This window comes from Amblyraja radiata, chromosome 25, assembly GCF_010909765.2.
Source record: "Amblyraja radiata isolate CabotCenter1 chromosome 25, sAmbRad1.1.pri, whole genome shotgun sequence".
Classification (NCBI taxonomy): domain Eukaryota; kingdom Metazoa; phylum Chordata; class Chondrichthyes; order Rajiformes; family Rajidae; genus Amblyraja; species Amblyraja radiata.
In genome coordinates, this window is record NC_045980.1 from 13505118 (window position 1) to 13527116 (window position 21999).

The 21999-nt window shown below is 45.3% G+C and overlaps 1 protein-coding gene across 1 annotated transcript in view; it reads left to right on the forward strand.

Moving 5' to 3' along the window:
* The window catches only part of tmem132c (transmembrane protein 132C), an 815186-nt gene that overhangs the window by 772429 nt on the left and 20758 nt on the right, over positions 1-21999 (forward strand). Inside the window, exon 7 of the mRNA XM_033043184.1 lies at positions 7679-7952. Within this exon, the coding sequence (XP_032899075.1) occupies positions 7679-7952 (274 nt within the window). The remainder of the gene's footprint in view (positions 1-7678; positions 7953-21999) is intronic.

Consider the following 21999-nt stretch of genomic DNA (forward strand, 5'->3'; position numbering starts at 1 on the left):
TCACTTAGATTGGTGTTACTCCAAAGACATACAGGTTTGTTAGTAGGTTAATTGGCTTGGTATAAATGTAAATTGGCCCAAGTATGTATAAGATATTGTTAGTGTGCAGGGGATCGCTGGTCGGCGCGGACTCGGTGGGCCGAAGGGCCTGTTTCTGTGCGGTACCTCTAAACTAAACTAAACTAAACTAAAATAGGTTTACTTATGGTCGTAAGCGAAATGTAAAATGTTCATAGCTCACAATAGCTCACACAAAAGATGTTGGGTGTATGGAACGAGCTGCCAGAGGAGATATTTGAGGAAGGGACTATTGCAATGTTTAAGAAACAATTTGACAGATACATGGATAGGACAGCTTTGGAGGATAGGGACCAAACGCAGGCAGGTGGGACTAGTGTAGATGAGGCATGTTGGTGGGCATGGGCAAGTTGGGCCGAAGGGCTTGTTTCCACACTGTATCACTCTATGACTCCAGTTGAGAAACAGACCTTATTAATACTTCGTATTAACGTTGAGGATCCAAAGAGTTATGAGGTGTTTCAGCTCCGTTTAGTTAATCATCTGATGTTTTATTGGGCCCAAGGGCCACAGGCTTCAAAGTAAATCAGTGAAATGCATTATAATAATATTTTTATTACCCGCTAATTAAGTTCTGCAGGCAAAGTTTTTAGTAAGATTGTAGAGCAAATGAATAATAATGCTTTAACCACTTGGTAGCTCACAGCCACGTGACAGTGGCCATCACTTCCACTATTTCATAGACAGGTGTATAAATTAATGAGAGGAATAGATCGGATAGACACACAGAGTCTCTTGCTCAGAGTAGGGGAATCGAGAACCAGAGGACGTTGGTTTAATGTGAAGGGGAAAGGATTTAATAGGAATCTGTTCCATAGACCCACACAAAGCTTGGTGGGTGTATGGAACAATCTGCCAGAGGAGGTAGTTAAGGCAGGTACCATCGCAATGTTTAAGAAGCAATTAGGTACATGGATAGGACAGATTTAGAGGGATGTGGGTCAAACACAGGCAGGTGGGACGGGTGCAGATGGGACATGTTGGTCAGTGTGGGCAAGTTGGGCTGAAGGGCCTGTTTCTACCGGTAACACAAAGCAGTACAGCACAGGAACCTGCCGTGTTACTCCAGCACATTGTGTCTTTTTTCCCCCCACTATTTCCCGGTGCTTAGATAAGCAAGTGTCACATAATAGTGAGCTGCAAATGACTTCTGATAGAGGCAGCACCGTGGCGCAGCGGTGGAGTTGCTGTGTGATATAATTAATACCCTGCTTCTGTTTCCAAATCAAGCTACTGGCAAAAACAAGTAGGAAGGAACTGCAGATGCTGGTTTACACCGAAGATAGGCATCTCTGGAGAGATCGTGTGGGTGACTTTTCGGGTTGAGATCCTCCTTTAGATTCAATCCAAAGCATCGCCCATTCCATCGCCCATTCTCCAGAGATGTTGCTTGTCCCACTGAGTTGTCCAGCATTTTGTGTCTATCTACAGACAAAACAACATTGATGGCATTTCCATTCCCCTTGAACTTCAGAGCATGGTCCCTTTCCCTAAGGCCACGAATTACTTTAGATATCATCAAAATAAGGAAGGGAAAATTGGCCAATGCTTACACAAATACTGCTGATATATAACAAGCAAACACTACATGTTCTTACTAACACGATATTGATTGGTCCAGAAAGGAGTAATCTAATGTTTGGGTTAATGGATTGCAAAATTGTCTTGAGATGACTGTGGATCCTCATGACTTAGTAATTTGCCCACGACGCTAAGTTTCAGGCTATTGGGGCAATGCATTCAATTGATTCTCTCCTCTCATTACAGCCTTTCACCTTGGAACCAACACAATTCAAAGGTAGACACAAGGAATTGCAGATGTTGGAATCTTGAGCAAGATACAAAGTGCTGGAGTAACTCAGAGGGTCAGGCAGCATCTGAGGAGGGGATGAACAGGCATCTGCCAGTTGTTAACCCTTTACTCCAGTCTTGAAGAAGGATCCTGATCACACCGTATCCACTTCCTTGCACAGATGCTGCCTGGCCACTGAGTACCTCCAGCAGTTTGTTTTTAGCTCAGGACTCCAGCATCTGCAGTCTTTTGTGTCTTTCCTTCAAATCACATTCTTCTCCAAAGCTCAGTAGACGCTTTATAACTTCTGGTTGGTAATTGGAAATCAATAATCCATTTGGTATCTTCTCGTGCTTATCCTAGGAACTGGAATTTCAATCAAATGTCTTAACTAAGGAGTATCAATTGCGTGCCAGTCAATTAGAAAGTTAGATATTACCAATCCTTTATCAAAAATTTACTAAAAAGCACGTGTTGTCTTTTCATGTAGAAGCTTTAGGAATGAGTTGATTAGGATCTGAGGCTAACCAATTCCTTTAATTGGCTCAAGAGTCCAATTGTATCATAAAACACAGAGGGGCATTTAATATTGCCACTAATGAGGGCATTTTATTAATAAAATCCATTATGCTGATAATATATCAGTGGGGCTGCTTCTTTGGTGCGATATATCGACTAATATCAATTTCTTGTATGGTTCAATTAAGTTCTAGTCTTTAGACTTTAGAGATACAGTGTGGAAACAGGCCCTTCGGCCCGCCGAATCCGTGCTGACCATCGATCATCCACATACACCACTACCATCCTACACACTATCAAGTCGAGAGTGTTTTATTGTCATATGTTCCAGAAAGAAAAATTAAATTCTTACTTGCAGCAGCACAACAGAATGTGTAAACATTAATACACTGTAAACAATATAATAAATGCGCGCACACACGCATACGCACACGCGTGCACACACACAGACACGCAATTATATATAATTGTAATTGTAAATTGTCCCTCTATATATATATATATAGAGAGAGAGAGAGAGAGAGTGTATGTGAGAGAAAAGCGGAGCACCCGGAGTAAACCCACACGGTCACAGGGAGAACGTACAAAGTCCATACAGACAGCACCCATAGTCAGGATCGAACCTGAACCCCTGGTGCTGTAAGGCAGCAACTCTACCACCACGTAGCATTGAAACTTAGCATCAAAACTTTCATTTAGTTAAGAAAGCAGTTGAGAAACTGATGCTGCTGAGAGATTTGGGGCTGCTGTAATTCTTTGTGTTACAGTGTGAACGTTTTCAAGTGTCAGCACACCCTTAATTATAACACTTCATTCCCAGTGCCGGTCGCATTATGCTGCATGACACTCTGAAGTACTATTAAGCAGTATTCCAGATGGGAGAGACAATTTTTCAGTTTGGCAAATGTGCTGAACATCATTTCTACATAAACAGCGGAAGATCCTTCTCTTTAATTCAGACGTGGGATGTGGGTGATGGTAGTAATCCAGCACGTAACATCCATCTATAATTATCCCTCATTGCCTTTTACAAGGCAATGGTGAGCCATCTTCTTGAGCTGCTACAAGTTATGTGGTGATGTTATTTACAAAGAGCACTTTGCCAAGCTGTTCAAGGATACTGATTCAGTGATAGACGATACAGGTAGGATGCTGAGCAATTTGGAGCAAAGTTTAGGAACATGAAACTGCAGGCGCTGGTTTATACCTAAGAGAGGCACAAAGTGCTGGAGTAACTCAGCGGGTCAGGCAGCATCTCTGGCGACGTTGAGGGCCCCAACTCGAAACGTCACCCATTCGTTTTCTCCAGTGATGCTACCTTACCCGTTGAGTTACTCCAGCACTTTGTGTCTAACTTTGGAGCAGAGTTTGTGAATGATGACAATACACCTACTGCCTTTGTTGACCTTGTGATCAAGGTTCATGGGTTTCTGGAATGAGGCAGAATAGAGAGCCTTGCGTTAAGGTGAGAAGGTCAAAGTTGAAAGGAGATGTGCTTGTCAAGTTTTTTTCGAGGAAGGTGGTGTGTGCCTGGAATGTGTTGGTAGGGGTGGAGATACAATAGTGGCATTTAAGATAATGGCTTTTAGATAGACAACTGGATATGCAGGTAATGGAAGAATATGGATCCAAGATATGTTCCCAAAAAATTACCGGTAAGAAATTGTTACGTGCTATATCATTGCACCGCTTGGAAATATTACGATCAATTTTCAACATTCATTTAAGACACAGGATTCACAGATTTAAGACTGAGATTCCAGACTAGTTACTGAGGCAAATTAACGATTAGTAAGAAGGGCAGCACAGTGGCGCAGCAGTAAAGTTGCTACCTTACAGTGCCAGACACCCGGGTTGGATCTTAACTACGGGTACTATCTACGGAGTTTGCACATTCTCCATGTGACTGCGTGGGTTTTCTCTGGGAGCTCCGGCTTCTTCCCACACTCCAAAGACATACAGGTTTGTAGGTTAATTGACATCTGTAAATAGCCCCGTTTGGACAGGTACATGAGTTGGAAAGGTATAGAGAGATAAGGCATAAGGTGGATAGATGGAACTAGGGTAGATGGGACATCCTGGTTGCCGTGATGAAGTTGGTCTGAAGGGCCTGTTTCCGTGCTGTAAGACTGATTATCTGCTGAAAGTGAGAGGAACTGAAGAAGAAGTTATTGAAGCTAAAGACACGTTTTGCCAAATGGCCACAAATGTTAGTGGCGGGTCTGGGTGGGCCTCTGTTCAAGAAAGAAGTGGAAGTCTATAAGACCTTCCAGATGGGGCATGAAGGTGAATAGAGGCTCGAGTCCTTCGTCTTTGAGTTGCACACCAAAGCAAATTAGGGCCAACAATTTAGATAGACTTCCAGCCTCTCAAATTCCACAATGGGGTAGTTTAGTTTAGTTTAGAGATACAACGCGGAAACAGGCCCTTCGGCCCACATAGTCTACACCGACCAGCGATCCCCGCACATTAACACCATCCTACACTAGGGACATTTTTTTATTTATACCAAGCCAATTAACCTACAAACCTGTACATCTTTGGAGTGTGGGAGGAAATCTAAGATCTCAGAGGAAACCCACACAATCACAGAGAGAACGTGCAAACTCCGTACAGACAGCACCCGTAGCCAAGTTTGAATCCATCTGTAAAGCAACAACTCTACCAGGCCGGCGATGAAGAATAAACAAAGGTGAGTTTATTACTCCAGAGGAATGCAAATGCCAAGGGTTGTCGATAAAGACTGGGGAACTGGCAGCAGACACTGGGTACTGGAGATCAGGCACAGTTGGCAGCACAGGGCAGTCCCGCAAAGTCCCCCAACACAACATTGCTGACTTCTGCGGACACATCTCAGAAATGTCGTGACAGTTTTCCCAGTTACATATTAATTTTTACAGTAGTATTCAGAACAAGCATTGTAGAAATTATTTTCTCAAGCCATGGTTTGAATGGATAGAAAACAAAACTGTTATTGAAGATTCAAACTGTATGCAAGGGAAAGAAGTAGGGAAAGGAAATGTAATCAGACGGAACATAATGGGTTGTCTTAGCATTGTCTTGCATTCGGTAGAACTTGATTTCTGGAGAGAGTCACCCACGGCTTTGACGTGCTCTGTAAATTAACACTAAGGTAATCAAGTGTAACAGATTGGGAAGGTGAAAGAATGGTGGATAAAGGGGTGGATTTGGTCAGGTGCTTTCATGGACCTGCAGCTTTCTGGTATTCTGGTGCATTCTAACTGCGAGGCTTGGAAATATTTCTCAACTTCCAATAAAAGCACTCCTTAGACCTCAGAGCAAACGCAAACTCCCTCTCTGCCAATGCATGAGTTTCACAGTAATTTCACTGCCAATTTTGTAAATACTGTTGAAATACACTCTGATTTGTGGGCGGCACGGTGGCGCAGCTGGTAGAGCCGTTGCCTCAAGGCGCCAGATCCCGGCTTCGATCCCGACCTCGGCTGCTGTCCTTGTGGAGTTTGCACGTTCTCTCTGTCACCGCTTCCTCCGGGTGCACCAGTTTCCTCCCGCATCCCAAAGATGTGCGTGTTTGTAGGTTAACTGTTCTCTGTAAAATTGCCCCTGATGTGGAAGGAGTGGATGAGAAAGTGGGATAACATAGAACTGGTGTGAACGGGTGATCAATGGTTGGCGTTGACTCGGTGGGCCTATGACCTTGTTTCCATGCTGTATCTGTCATTCACTCACTCGATCAATCAATTAAATATCATGTTGAATGACTCAAAGGTTGTATCATCTTCAATCTAATACACTCGGGAAATTAGCAGCCAAATTAGTGCAATGGATGCAATTTTCCTACCACATTAGCAGTATTATTTCTGTTGCATCTTACAAGGCTGTACCTGTGCATCCTTCTTCAAGTCACAACTAAGTGCTGGAGTAACATAGTTGGTCTGGCAGCATCCTTGGAGACAAGAACGGAACTCACTATCAAAACATGGAGGGGACGGGGGACACAATTTTTTGGCGGCCGCACGCGCCTGCGCACACTCACTCACACACGCGCGCGAGGCTTCGGAGGCTCAATCCAGCGCTAAATGCAGCTCAACTGCCTGTCTCACCGGGTTAACTACAGCCCTGCCTGGACTGACGGGATACCAGCGCTGCTTCTCCGCGCTGGCCATATTTCCCGCAAGCCCAGGCAGGTTAACCTGGCGGGGATGTCGCCCGCCTCTCAAAACATGGGGGGGACGTGTCCCCTCTGGCCCCCCTGGGTTTTCCGCCCCTGCTTGGAGAAAATGAATAGGTGATGTTTGGGCCAGGACCCTTCTTCAGACTGATGGGCCTGTCCCACTTTGGCAACTTTTTAGGCGAGTGCAGGACTCTCTGCGCTCGCCACGTGGTCGCCACATATTCGCTGGTGGTCTCTGGTGGGTCTCCTTCATGGTCGCGAGGAGTTCCCGCATTCTGGGAACTAGTCGCGGCCTCAGTATGGTCGCAGCTAATTTTTCAACATGTTGAAACATTTTCTGCGACCAAAAATTGGTCGCCATGGAGAAAATCGATAATCCTGTAGTTGTAGGTGCAGTTGTAGTGGAGTCGCCATGTAGTTATGGGTAGCCGAGATAATCGTAGGTTGTTTTAGTTAAACGCCTTTGCTGACCGGGCATTTTCATTGGGGAAAATGGGGGAAAAAACGTAAGCAGGAGTTTTCAGAACCAAGGATAACCGACGGCTAATGTTAAATGTCCGCCGAACTTCACAGCTGTGTATCTCTGGCTTATTAAAAGTTGTCTGGCTTCTTAAAAGTTGGCTCCACTCCTTCTCCCCACCTCTCCCCCCTTCTCCCCTCTTTTAAAGGACTTACCGTACACTGTGCTAGCCATCTTAATTACAGCGCCAACCTTCCTGTTCATCGCGGTGTGTGTCTGTGTCACCTTGGCTTTGCACCGTGTGAATTTCAGGCAGCGCTCCCCCACTTGCCCTGGCCCCCGCCTTTGCGATGTATTTATGTGTGTTCCACTCTGACAGTCGCCGTTCCAGATCTTGGTTTTTCGGGCGACTGCCGGCAACTTAACAGTCGCCAGCAGTCCGCTGAAAAATCGCCTAAGTGGAACAGGCCCATAAAGATAAGTCCCAAATCGAAACATCACCTGTCCATGTTCTCCAGAGATGTTATCTTTCCTGTAAACCAGCATCTGCAGTTCCTTCTTGCACATGTTTTCTGACCTGCTGAGTTACTCCAGCACTTTGTGTCTTTCCTTGGTAAACGAGCATCTGCGGTTCCTTGGCCCTATAAAAATAAGTGTTGATGTTTTCTTTTAGGCCGACACGGGATAGCGAAGATGAAGATGATGACGAGAAGAAAGGGAGAGGGTGCACCCTTCAGTATCAGCGTGCCATGGTGAGGGTCCTCACACAGTTTGTGGCAGAGACCTTGGACCCGGGTGGGCAGCTGGTCTACATGCTGGGCAACGACTGGCAGGCCGACATCACAGACCTGGTCACCGACTTCCTGAAAATGGACAATCCACGCATCGCAAAGCTGGAGGGCGGGAGGATCCTGAGCGGACAGGAGCTCGGAATGGCCACCATTCAGGTATGGTCTGACCCATCCTTTAGATTTTAGAGACACAGCATGGAAACAGGCCCACAGAGTCCATGCCGACCAGCGATCATGTCATAAGTAATAGGAGCAGAATTTGGCCATTTGGCCCATCAAGTCTACTCTGCCATTCAATCATGGCTGATCTATCTCTCCCTCCTAACCCCATTCTCCTGCTTTCTCCCCATAACCCCTGACACCCGTACTAATCAAGAACCTATCTATCTCTGCTTTCTATCATCCCGTACGGTAACACTGTCTTACATTATTAAGGGTTTGGGCACGTTAGAGGCAGCAAACATGTTCTCGATGTTGGGGGTGTCCAGAACCAGGGGCCCCCAGTTTAAGAATAAGGGGGGTCCTCATTTAGAATGGATATGAGGAAACACGTTTTCACACAGAAAGTTGTGAGTGTGGAATTCTCTGCCTCAGAGGGCGGTGGAGGGGGGTTCTCTGGATACTTTCAAGAGGGAGCTAGATAGGGCTCTTAAAGATAGTGGAGTCAGGGGATATGGGGAGAAGGCAGGAATGGGTTACTGATTGGGGATGATCAGCCGTGATCACAATGGATGGCGGGGCTGAAGGGCCGAATGGCCTACTCCTGCACCTATTGTCTATTGTCTATTGTCTACAAGCCAGGGACGATTTACAATTTACAGAAGCCAATTAATCTACAAACCCGCACGTATTTGGAGTGTGGGAGGAAACCGGAGCACCCGGAGGAAACCCACACAGTCGCAGGGAGAACGTACAAACTCCGTACGGACAGGAAGCATCGTCAGGATCGAACCTGGATCTCCAGCGCTTGAAGGCAGCAACTCTGCCGCTGCGCCACTGTGCCGCCCGTGTAGATGCATTAACCCTGGCCCACGGCTGAGTTTGGCATTGATACTGGTTTCTCCCTGCCATTCAGTACTGCATGTTCCAGAGAAGGCTCCCTCAGAGAATTCAGTCTGTCATTGAACACTGCTGCACTGCATTCCAAATATTCTGCGTTATGATTCTGCATGATTGACTGGCTCCTGAGAGGTTTCATTCTTTTAGAAAGTAACAACAACCAGAGAATAATAATAAGATAATTGCTGATTGATACAGCGACTGCAAAGCAGTCAGTTCGATTACAGTAACTGGGTAAATGTTTTATGTTGAAATGCAATTTATTTTTCAATTGAATTTCATTTGGCAGCAGAACGGCACAGCTGGTAGAGCCGCTGCCTCAACGCGTCAGGGACCCGGGTTCAATCCTGCACCTGTTTTCTCCGGGTGCAGTCATTATGGAATTTGTACGTTCTCCTTGCAACCGAGTGGGTTTTGTCCGGGTGCTCCTCACAGCACCAGAGACGCCGGATCGATCCTGACCTCGGGTGCTGCCCATGTGAGGCTTTGCACATTTCCCAGTGGATATCCTCCCTTAGGACTGAGATGAGGAAAAACATTTTTAGGACTGAGATGAGGAAAAACGTTTTCACCCAGAGTTGTGAATCTGTGGAATTCTCTGCCACAGAAGGCAGTGGAGGCCAATTCACTGGATGTATTCAAGAGGGAGTTAGATTTAGCTCTTAGGGCTAATGGAATCAAGGGATATGGGGAAAGAGCAGGAGCAGGATACTGATTCTGGATGATCAGCCATGATCATATTAAATGGCGGTGCTGGCTTGAATGGCTTACTCTTGCACTTACTTTCTATGTTCATGGGCGAGTCCAGAACCAGGGGCCACGGTCTTAGAATAAAGGGGAGGTCATTTAAGACTGAGGTGAGAAAAAACTTTTTCTCCCAAAGAGTTGTGAATTTATGGAATTCCCTGCCACAGAGGGCAGTGGAGGCCAATTCACTGGATGGATTTAAGAGAGAGTTAGATAGAGCTCTAGGGGCTAGTGGAGTCAAGGGATATGGGGAGAAGGCAGGCACGGGTTATTGATATGGGACAATCAGCCATGATCACAATGAATGGCGGTGCTGGCTCGAAGGGCCGAATAGCCTCCTCCTGCACCTATTTTCTATGTTTCTATGTTCTCCGGTTTCCTCCCACATCCCAAAGATATGCGGGTTGGTAGGCCAATTGGCCTCCGTAAACTGCTCCTCGTGTGTAGGGAGTGGATGGGAAAGTGGGATTACATAGAATTAATGGTCGGCGTGGACCTGTTTCGAAGGGCCTATTTCCATTCTGCATTTTTCAATTAATCAATTAACAATCATCTTGAATGACAAAAGGTTGTATAATCTTCAAACTAATACACTTAGGAAATTAGCAGCCAAATTAGTGCAATGGATGCAGTTTGTTGTATCAAATTAGCAGTATTATCTCTGTTTGATTCCATGTTTCCCGCTACAGAATTCTGTTTGATAAATTGATCCAGAGGGCTTCTTGAGGTCCATGTTGATATTTATTTGGTGTAATCCTGTTATTATCACTGATCAAGGGGTGGCACGGTGGCGCAGTGGTAGAGTTGCTACCTTACAGCGCCAGAGACCCGGGTTCGATCCTGACTACAGGTGCTGCCTGGGCGGAGTTTGTACGTTCGCCCTCTGACTGCAGGGGTTTTCTCCGGGTGCTCCGGTTTCCTTCCACGTTCCAAAGACGTGCAGGTTTGCAGGTTAATTGGCTTCTGTAAATTCTCCTTAGTACGAGGCATAGAACTAGTTTACGGGTGGCCGCTGGTCAGCGTGGACTAGGTTTCCACACTGTATCTCTAAAACTAAAACTTTAGTGAACGGTTCTGTGCTTGCATCATTTACGATGTCGCCTAGTCAATTTAAGATGACCAATGGATCCAATGATTTCTTTACTGTCACACGTGCAGGGACACAAATAAATGCTTGTTCTGAATCATACCATGCAGTAGTGTGTTAGATCTTCTTCTGGAACAGCACGCAGGTTCTGGAGCTAACTTGCATAAAATGTCCAAGCAAGGCCGAAGGAGAGATGCAATTTTTTAGATCTCTCAGATAAGGCTTGGTGGCCCAGCAGCAGTAGATCATTGAAGTAGGGGTCACTTAGGTGACACATTGAGTCCACACCAACCTGCGATCACCCCGCACACTAGCACTATCCCACACACTTGGGACAATTTACAGAAGCCATTTAACCTGCCGTCTTTGGTGTGAGGGACAAAACCGGAGCTGGATGAAACCCACATAGTCACAGGCAGAGTGTACAAACAGCTCTGAAGTCAGGATTGAACGCAGTTGTCTGGTGCTGTAAGGCAGCAAATCTACTGCCGAGCCCTTGGTTCGATGCCATGCCCTTGGCATGCAGTGCGATGCCATTAGTTCCGTCTACCGCTGCTCTCCACAGCGGCCACATCCTGCGCTCGATCCACCCGCTCACCCAGCTGCTGTAGGGCCTCCCGCAGTTGCCTCCTCCAGCTCCCAATACGAGGCATCACAAACACGCCTTCAGCAGCTGCCCCTCGGGTCCCTTGCACCAACGTCAACACGTCCTACTTCCCAAGTCAATCACGGACTTTTTGGACACTTTCTGAGTGCATGGGAGGTGGGTTTGAAGACCATTCACAGCTACTGACTCTCCCCTTCACCTTCCACCATCTTGAAGTGGTCATTAGACTTGTGACAGTCAAAATAGTCCTGCAGATGAAAGATCTCTCGGTTCACCTCATGACACCTCCACCTCTCTGCTGGTGTTGTTCACTGCTGGTACTTCAGATTCTTTCAGTTGAGTTTTGGATTGAATAGGTAGAAAGGATGGACACAAAATACTGGAGTAACTCTGCAGATCAGGCAGCATCTCTGGAGAAAAGGAATAGGTGATGTTTCGGGTCAGACCCTTCTTCAGACTGACTTTCAGTATGAAGGAGGGTCTCGACCTGAAACGTCACATCTTATCAACAGCAACTCTTGCACTTGTTCGTTCCTCCTGAAGACGTCATAAGAACTAGGCCCCATCTTATTAACTCTCTAGAACTTCACTGGCTGATGTCACGAATCCAGTGTTAAATCCATTACCTGCAAATATTATTCTGAGTGGACAGCAAAAGGTCCTGTGAAAAAGTAGAGTCATAGAATGCTAGAGTTATAAAGCACAGAAACAGGCCACGGAAACAGTGACACAGTGGTAGTGTTGGCTTTCTCTGTAGGCGGAGTGTGGAAATTCTTCCCGCACTCCAAAGACTTACAGGTTTGTAGGTTAATTAGCTTCTGTTAATTGTAAATTGTCCCTAATGTGTAGGATATGGGGATATCGCTGGTGAGCGAGAACTCGGTGGACCGATGGGCCTGTTTCCACACTGTATCTCTAAAGTCTAAAGGCCCTTCAGCCCAAGTCATCAATGTTGGCATAGTGCCTACCTGGATTAGGTCCATTTACCTGCAATTGGCCAATATCCCTCTAAACCTTTCCTATCCATGTACTTGTCTAAATGGAATTATATTTAATTTCACAATAAACATTATGATTATAATTTTAAAAGAACACAATAACTCATCAGATAAGGCAGCATCTCTGGAGAACATGGATAGGTGACGTTTTGGGTCAGGTCCCTTCTTCCGGCTCGATTGGTGACATTTCTTGGTGGGACCCTTCTTAAGACTGGAATAGGAAAGAGAAAGCTGGAATAGTGAGGTGGGGGCGGGTCAAAACCTGGCAAGTCTGAAGAAAGTTGTCGACCCAAAATGTCACCTGTCCATGTTCTCCAGAGATGCTGCCTGACTTGCTGAGTTACTCCAGCACTTTGTGTCTTTTTATGTATTAACCAACATCTGTAGTTCTTTACGTGTAGGATGGAACTGCAGATGCTGGTTTAAACCAAAGATAGACACAAAAAGCTGGAGTAACTCAGCGGGGTCAGACAGCATCTCTGGAGAAAAGGAATAGGTGACGTTTTGGGTCAAGACTGAAGAAGGACTCGACCCGAAACGTCACCTATTCCTTTTCTCCAGAGATGCTGTCTGACCTCGCTGAGTTACTCCAGCTTTTCGTGTCTATCTGCAGTCCTTTACTTCTGAATTAAAAATCTATGTCTGATGCAGCAGTTTCAAAGTTGAGTGTGAGTTTCACTCCAAATAGTCGTCCAGAGTTATTTGTGATGTACCATGGAAAGACGTTAATTCAGACTGAATTTGCTGTAGTTCTCAAAACAAATAAATTCAAACAACTGTGAGCCAAGCTCCTTACCACTTGCCAGGGATGTCAATACGGATTGTGAAAGATCGGACAAAGATGACAACAGGTGAAATAAAGTCAAAAAATGTCAGAAATAACCATAGAGTAGGCACCAGCAGTTGGACAGGCATGTCGGAACACACTTATGTTTATTTAAAACCAAGCTTAATACTGTTTAGTTGTATTTTAGCGTTTAGAGAAACAGCATGGAAACATTGCTACAATAGTAGTGTTTAAGAGGCTTTGAGATAGGCTCATTTTTACACCGAGACCAATGGGTGCCTGGAACACTGTGCCAGGGATGATAGTGGAAGGAGATATATGATAGTGGCATTTAAGAGGCTTTTATTCAGCATATGGATAGGCAGATGAAGTTAATTTATCTTGGCATTATGTCCAGCACGGACATTATGGGCCAAATGGCCAGTTCCAGTTCTATGTTCCCTGTTCAGGTCAACAGTGAAAGAACAAATCTGGTTTACTCTCAGCAGATGCTGCCTGAACTGTTAGATATTTTGAGCATTTTAGTTTTATTTGTAGCTTAGATCAGTGCTTCTTAATCTGGTGAATGGTTCACCCAGGGGCGAATGAAATTATTTTGGGGTGAATGAAACTAGAGGGGTGAAAGAAGGGTGAATGACTTAATTTATTCAGTTATTTATAGATTTTTTTTTGCATACTTAAAAAAGGCATTGCCATTAAAGTGGTTCGTAAGCTCTTATTGGTTTTAACAGCAGTGGAGCTGGAAATTTGATATGTTTATTTCTCTCGACCTATGGTTTTCTAAATTCAAAGCAGCAGGATATTTCCCAAATTTACTGTAATATAATCTTTTAGGGAAGACCAGACGAGCTAGTGGGATCATAAAATTATAAATGGCAACACTGGATTTGGTGTTATTGTGAGTTTTCCTCGTGGAGAGTTATAGAAAATTATATTAGTTGGACACTAATATATTAAATCACCTACTCCATGGTTTTTTGAAGAAGGATTTCGACCCGAAACATTGCCTATTTCTGAAGAAGGGTTTCGACCCGAAACGTTGCCTATTTCCTTCGCTCCATAGATGCTGCCCCACCCGCTGAGTTTTCCAGCATTTTTGTCTACCATGGACATTTTGAGCTAGCTTTCCAAGAAAAAAACTGCAGTAATCAAAGCCCGAAAGGATAGGATGGGGCTGAAGCCCAGTGTTTAGACGTTGGAATGTTTTTTTTAATCATTTAAACTTTTTTTTTCACTCCTAGTTTTATTTACATATTTTTAGGATGTTCAAAAAGTTGAATAAAATAAACACTTACGAAATGAGTTAATTTATGTTTTTTGCTCATGTGACAAAATAAATTATAGATATGATTATACACAAGGGAGAATGACGAAAATTACCAAAAAACATAAGAAAATTTAGTCGAGGGTGAATTAAATTTTGTGATAAAGACTCAAGGGTGAATGACACTGAAATAATTTGAGAAGCACTGGCTTAGATTTCCATCCACTGCGGTTTTATGTTTCATCTTGTGGAGATGAGATATCACCATCTACTGGTGAAGTTTCTGTGTATTCACTGTTGCTGTTCACATTGACTAATAAGCCATCTGATAGAATTTGTAAATAAGAAAATGCTAGTTTTTACTGTTTTGTTGTTCATGTTCAACTTTTTTGACTGTTTTTATGCATGTTTTCATCTAAATTAAGGAGGAATATTTGATAACCTGACATAGAGAATGTCTCAATGTTCAGATAGAGAACTTGTGTCGTAATACCATTGTCGTCAATGTCTAGTGGATGAGTAGTCGAATATAAATAGCTTCTTACGCACAGTCATATTGGGAGTGTTGTGTTGTTTAGTTTAGTTTAGTTTGGAGATACAGCATGGAAACAGGCCCTCAGATGCACCAAGCCCGCCTCGACCAGCGATCCCCTGCACACTAGTTTGATCCTACACATTAGGTGCAATTTACAAAAGCCAATGAACCTACAAACCTGCACATCTTTGGAATGTGGGAGGAAACCGGAGCGCCCGGAGAAAACCCACGCTGGTCACGGGGAGAACATACAAACTCCATACAGAAAGCACCCATAGTCAGGATTGAACCTGGCTGCCAGGCACTGTAAGGCAGCAATCTTACCGTTGAACCCAACCACTGCGCCACCATGCCACCCCTGTGGTGCTGTTATGATGGTTTGAGTTGCCCACTACACACAATGTGCTGGGCAAGGTATTATCTACTGCATGGGTGTGTCAGAAAGGAAGAGGATCTTGACATCCTTTCTCTGTGATGGAACCAATTTGTGCTGGACAGTGCAACACCTATGATCGTTGTCAATTGGTGGTTCATGAGTTTGAAGTTATAATTTTCCTTCCCAATTTCCTCCATTTTGATTATCATCCATCAAGAAGAATATACAGTATTCCAGATTTTAATCTCTATCCTCAAACTGTCCATAGGACCATAAGACTTAATAGGAGCAGAATTAGGCCATTTAGCCCATCGAGTCTACTCTACCATTCGATCATGGCTGATCTACCTTTCCCTCTCAACCCCATTCTCCTGCCTCCTCCCCATAAACTTTGATGCCCTTACTAATCAAGAGCCCATATTTCTCCGCTTTGAAAATACCCAATGACTTGGTCTCCACAGCCGTCTGTGGCAATGAATTCCACAGATTCACCACCTTCCAGCTAAAGAAATTCCTCCTCGTCTCTATTCTAAATGTTCGTCCTTTTATTCTGAGGCTGTGCCCTCTGGTCTTGGACTCTCCTACCTCTGGAAACATTCTCTCCACATCCACTCTATCTGGGAATGTCCTGAGGAATATCTGCTTTGGAGAAAGGGGAGCAGTTACAGTATTCTCCATTCTGGATTTTAAATGTATTGTATTTTTCTCTTTTGTTGGCCCAGTAATCAGTGAGCATTTTTTTACCACTGTTTAATCATTTAGATGATATAGATCGGGCCCGCGTGATTTTAATTCGCAGCGAAACACAGTGTCAGGATGTTGATTTATAAATGCAGCATTATCCCTAGACATAAGAGTGCCTCTGAATAAAATAACCACTGCTGTTGGAAGTACATTCACAAAGATTTGCTAACTTTGTTTGCAATTCAATCGCGGCATTTAAGAGACTTTTGGATAGGCACATGGGTATGCAGGGAATGGAGGGATATGGAGCATGTGCAGGCAGATAAGGTCGCGGCATCATGTTCGGACAGACATTGTGGGCCGAAGGATTCCTGTCCCTGTTCAATACTGTTCCAAGTGTAGGGAGGAATGGCCTATTGTGTACTCTGCATTTCCTTGATTATTGGTGCTTTTTGCAGATCTTCCATCCATTTCTCCGAAGTACCGTCTGTATTTCTCGTTCACCTTTACCCAGACTCTCAGTCTGAAGAAGGGTCTCGACCCGAAACGTCACCTATTCCTTTTCTCCAGAGATGCTACTGACCCACTGCATTGCTCCAGTTTTTGGTGTCTGTCTTCTATACTGTTCTATGCTCTATGGTCTCAAATGTAGATTTTTGGTAATTTCACAAACACATTTGCAGTGTGGATAATGACCATTGGAATCATCCAACAGAAGTTAGATGCTGGCCACAGTGATGGGAGTATTGGACAATTATCCTGTGCAGTTAGCTTGTTTCAGCTCAGTAACAGAGACATTGGGTCCTACAGCATGGAAACAGGCCCTTCAGCCCATCTTGCCCATGCCGGCCAAGTCGGTATACTGGACTAGTCCCATTCGCCTGCAGTCATCCCATAGCCTGCTAAACCCTTCCTATGCATATATCTGTCCAAGTGTCTTATAAGTTATAATTGTTTGTGCTTCTGTAACTTCCTCCAGAAACTCACTCCAGATACAGACCAGTTATTAGACAACATTGGCAGAAATCCGGTCACAAAGTGGTCTGCTTCACACTTGGCAAAATACTAAATAATGATCCTGAATTAAAATCACTGAATAATAATAACTATAATAACTCCTTTACTTAATAATTAATAGTTTAGTTTAGTTTATGGTTACACATATTGGTTGTGGAACACATTGAATCACGCCTACCAAGCAACCTTGATCCACTCCACCCTCCACCACAGGTCCACGACTGATGCCATCTTCCTGGCCCTACACTCATTCCTGAAACGGCTGGATAAGAAGGATAGACACAAAATGCTGGAGTAACTCAGCGGGACAGGCAGCATCTCTGGAGAGAAGGGATGGGTGATGTTTCGGGTCGAGACCCTTCTTCCCAATCTGAAGTAGGATCTTGACCCGAAACATCACCCGTTCCCTCTCTCCAGAGATGCTGTCTGTCCCGGTGAGTTACTCCAGCATTTTGTGCATGATGATGCAGTCTGGTTAATGATTACAGTCCAGTTATAGTTGAATGGATCAATGGGCAAATTCCCTCAGCAAGTTAATGTAGGATTGAGATAAACGAGTGGTCAATAGATGGGCTGAAGGGTCTCTTTCAAAGCAGCATCTCCCTGTGACTCTAACCTCAATGTTTTGAGTTGAGCGATGTAAGCCTATTATTCTCTGGGTTATTGTTTCAGATGGTCAGAAACCCTAATGCTATAATAACTGATGGATGTGGAGCTGAATCATCAAGTCTGGGCATTTATCCGAAAGCTCCAGTACCTTCATCTGCAGCATTAAAGATGATTTATGGCATGTTTCTGATGGCTTTGAGAATCGCTGGTCACAGTAGCTCTTTCTGTCCTTAAAGATTAAATCGAGTGACATTGAATGACATTTCCACACAATATTACACTGCTTCGAGACCAAGAGGGAGTTTGGGCCTGTGCTTATGCAGCCATATATCTGTCAGCCACCTTGGCTGGCATCTTGCAAAAAATTGTTTCAACACACTGCACCAGAGGAACCTGACATTTCCAAGTGAGGCTTTTAATTACTAGTTTGATATTAATGGGTCCATTTTGCAGGGGGAGATAGGTTTATGTCAGTCTGTGTGCCATATGAAGTGCACGCTAGCTGTTCCTGAGGGAACTAGTATAAATGCCAAGGCTATAGGCATTGTTCAATTGAATGTCTCAACAATGTTCCTTTAGGAATCCTTTTTGAACTGTTAGTGACAGTAGCAAAGTATACATTGCAACGGTTTTAGAACAGGTCACATTGAAACTCGAAAATGTTTTAAAGATGGAGAACAAAAGCTTGTGATAAATAATGTATCTACGGACAATAAGCTTCCCACTTATCTTATATTCAGTAATTAAATGTCCTCTGACTCATTTGCCTACTGTGCATTTATGATGGGAATGTAATTAAATTGTTATTCGTTATTCATGCTTTTACAAGAAAGATTGTACGTCGAGGAAAAGTAAGATATTGAGAGCTATGCATAATTAATCCATTACTGTCTGCCCTAAATACTAATGTTGTGGAACTGAGAAAGGTTTGCCTTAAAGTTGAATCCTGACCATTATCACTAAGCCTAGCATCCATGCATACGTACTGGGCCTCTACTAAACGTGGGTGAAGCATAGTTGGTCTGCGCTTGGTCTCACCAATGTGGAGCGGGCCACATCACGAGCACTGAATGCAGTATACAAGGTTGCAACAAGTGCATGTTTAGTTTAGATAGACACAAAAAACAGGAGTAGCTCAGCGGGACAGGCAGCATCTCTGGAGAGAAGGAATAAGTGACGCTTCGGGTCGAGGCCCTTCTTCAGTTTAGTTTGGTTCAGATTCAGATTCAGATTCAGATTCAATTTTAATTGTCATTGTCAGTGTACAGTACAGAGACAACGAAATGCAGTTAGCATCTCCCTGGAAGAGCGACATAGCAAATGATTTGAATAAATAATAATAAGTGATAATAAGTGTCCGGGGGGTGGGGGGGTGATTGGCAGTCACCGAGGTACGTTGTTGAGTAGAGTGACAGCCGCCGGGAAGAAGCTGTTCCTGGACCTGCTGGTTCGGCAACGGAGAGACCTGTAGCGCCTCCCGGATGGTAGGTGGGTAAACAGTCCATGGTTGGGGTGAGAGCAGTCCTTGGCGATGCTGAGCGCCCTCCGCAGACAACGCTTGCTTTGGACAGACTCAATGGAGGGGAGCGAGGAACCGGTGATGCGTTGGGCAATTTTCACCACCCTCTGCAATGCCTTCCGGTCGGAGACAGAGCAGTTGCCATACCATACTGTGATGCAGTTGGTAAGGATGCTCTCGATGGTGCAGCGGTAGAAGTTCACCAGGATCTGAGGAGACAGATGGACCTTCTTCAGTCTCCTCAGGAAGAAGAGACCCTGGTGAGCCTTCTTGATCAGAGTTGAGGTATTGTGGGTCCAAGAGAGGTCATCGGAGATGTTGACTCCCAGGAACCTGAAGCTAGAAACACGTTCCACCTCCGTCCCGTTAATGTGGATGGGGGTGTGCGTGCCGCCCCTGGACTTCCTGAAGTCTACAATGAGCTCCTTGGTCTTCTTGGAGTTAAGGGCCAGGTTGTTGTCAGCGCACCATGCTGCTAAGTGCTGGACCTCCTCCCTGTAGGCCGACTCATCGTTGTTGCTGATGAGGCCAATCACCGTTGTATCATCTGCATACTTGATGATGGTGTTAGTACCATGTACAGGTGTGCAGTCATAGGTGAAGAGGGAGTAGAGGAGGGGGCTCAGCACACAGCCCTGTGGAACGCTCAGGGTGAGGGTTGAAGAGGTGTGCTTGTCTAACCTAACAGACTGGGGTCTGTTGGTTAGAAAGTCCAGTATCCAGTTGCAGAGGGAGGGGTCGATGCCCAGGTTACCGAGTTTGGTGATCAGTTTTGATGGTATAATGGTGTTGAATGCTGAGCTGTAATCGATGAACAGCATTCTTAATAATAATAATAACTTTATTTATAAAGCACTTTAAACAACTACAGTTGCCACAAAGTGCTGTACATGAGAAATCATGAACAAAAAGCTATTACAAACAATTAAAAACCATTAAAAACCGTAAAACGAAGGACTATAAAAAACACACTAAAAATTAAAAGACATTAAAAGCACTTACGTAAGTGTCTCTGTTGTCGAGGTGGGAGAGGGCGGAGTGAAGTGCCGTTGAGATGGCATCCTCTGTACTCCTGTTCTTGCGGTAGGCAAACTGATAGGGATCCAGTGTGGGGGGTAGGCAGCTTTTGAGGTGTGCCAGGACCAGCCTCTCGAAGCACTTGGTGATGATGGGGGTAAGTGCAACTGGGCGGAAGTCGTTGAGGCTTGCCGCAGTGGAGTGTTTTGGCACTGGCACGATGGAGGTGGTTTTAAGGCACGTGGGGACAACTGCTTGGGCAAGTGACAGGTTGAAGATGTCAGTCCAGACGTCTGTCAGCTGCGCAGCACAGGCCCTGAGCACGCGCCCGGGGATGCCGTCAGGGCCAGCAGCTTTACGTGCATTAGTCCTACTCAGTGCCACAAATACGTCGTAGGGGGTGAGTGTGAGGGGTTGGTGATCGGCAGGTAGCACAGCCTTGATGGCTGTCTCTAGATTGTCCCTGTCGAAGCGGCCATAGAAGTGGTTAAGCTCCTCAAGGAAGGAGGCGTCGCTGGATGTGGGGGTGGTGTTGGAGGGTCTATAGTCCGTGATGACCTGGATGCCTTGCCACATGCGTCGGGGGTCGGAGTTGTTGTTGAAGTGCTCCTCAATCCTGAGTTTATGGCAGTGCTTGGCCTTCTTGATGCCCCTCTTCAGGTTAGCCCTGGCTGAACTGTAGGCTCGAGCATCGCCTGACCTGAAAGCGGTGTCCCGTTTTTTCAGCAGTAGCCTGACCTCGCTGTTCATCCATGGCTTCTGATTCGGGAATATGGTCACCCGTTTGAGGGAGGTGACACTATTGATGGTGGAGTTTATAAAGTCCAGAACAGAGGATGTGTAGGAATCAATGTCCGTGTGGGAGTCAAGGGTGGCCTGGGCTGCAAACGCCTTCCAGTCAGTGTTTCCAAAACACTGCTGAAGTGTGAAGTCCGCTTCCTCTGACCAGACTTTAACTGTCCTCACAGTTGGTTTAACCCGTCTGATGAGTGGGGAGTACTTAGGGAGCAGGAACAATGAGACGTGATCAGACTGACCAAGGTGGGGGAGAGGGATGGCTTTGTAAGCTTCAGCCATGTTGGTGTAGACTTTGTCCAGTGTCTTGTCTACTCTAGTGGGGAAGGAGACATGTTGGTGGAATTTGGGGAGTACAGTCTTCAGGTTAGAGTGATTGAAGTCACCCGCAACAATGAAGGCTGCCTCGGGGTTGTGCGTCTGTTGATTGCTAATGGCAGTATGCAGCTCTTTCATTGCAAGCTTGGCATTAGCATCAGGAGGGATATAGGCTGCAGTCACAACAGTGGAGGTGAACTCTCTGGGCAGAAGTTAGGTTCAGAGATACAGCGCGGAAACAGACCCTTCGGCCCACCGAGTCCGCACTGACCAGCCATACCCGCACACTAACAATACCCTACACACACTAGGGACGATTTACACTTATACCAAGCCATTTAACCTACAAACCTGTACGTCTTTGGAGTGTGGGAGTAAGAACCGAAGATCTCGGAGAAAACCCACGTAGGTCATGAGGAGAACGTACGAACCCCATGCAGACACCACCCATAGTCGGGATCGAACCCGGGTCTCTGGCGCTGTAAGGCAGTAGCCACTGCGCCACCGTGTCACATGTGAATTGTTGCCCAGCTGGAAGCGCTGTTTAGGTTTCTCGACCGCTGGTACCTTCTCCTAAAACAGCAGGAGGTGCAACGCCTGTTTCTGCAATTCCTCCCTCGCCACCTTCTCAAGTACAAAGCACAGTCTGTTTCCAAGTTTGCGAATGGACATAGAAATAGATATGGACAGGTACATGGATAGGATAGGTTTAGAGGAATATGGACCAAATGCAGATATGTGGGACTAGCGTAGATGGGGCATGATGGGGCAGATTGCAAGAGAC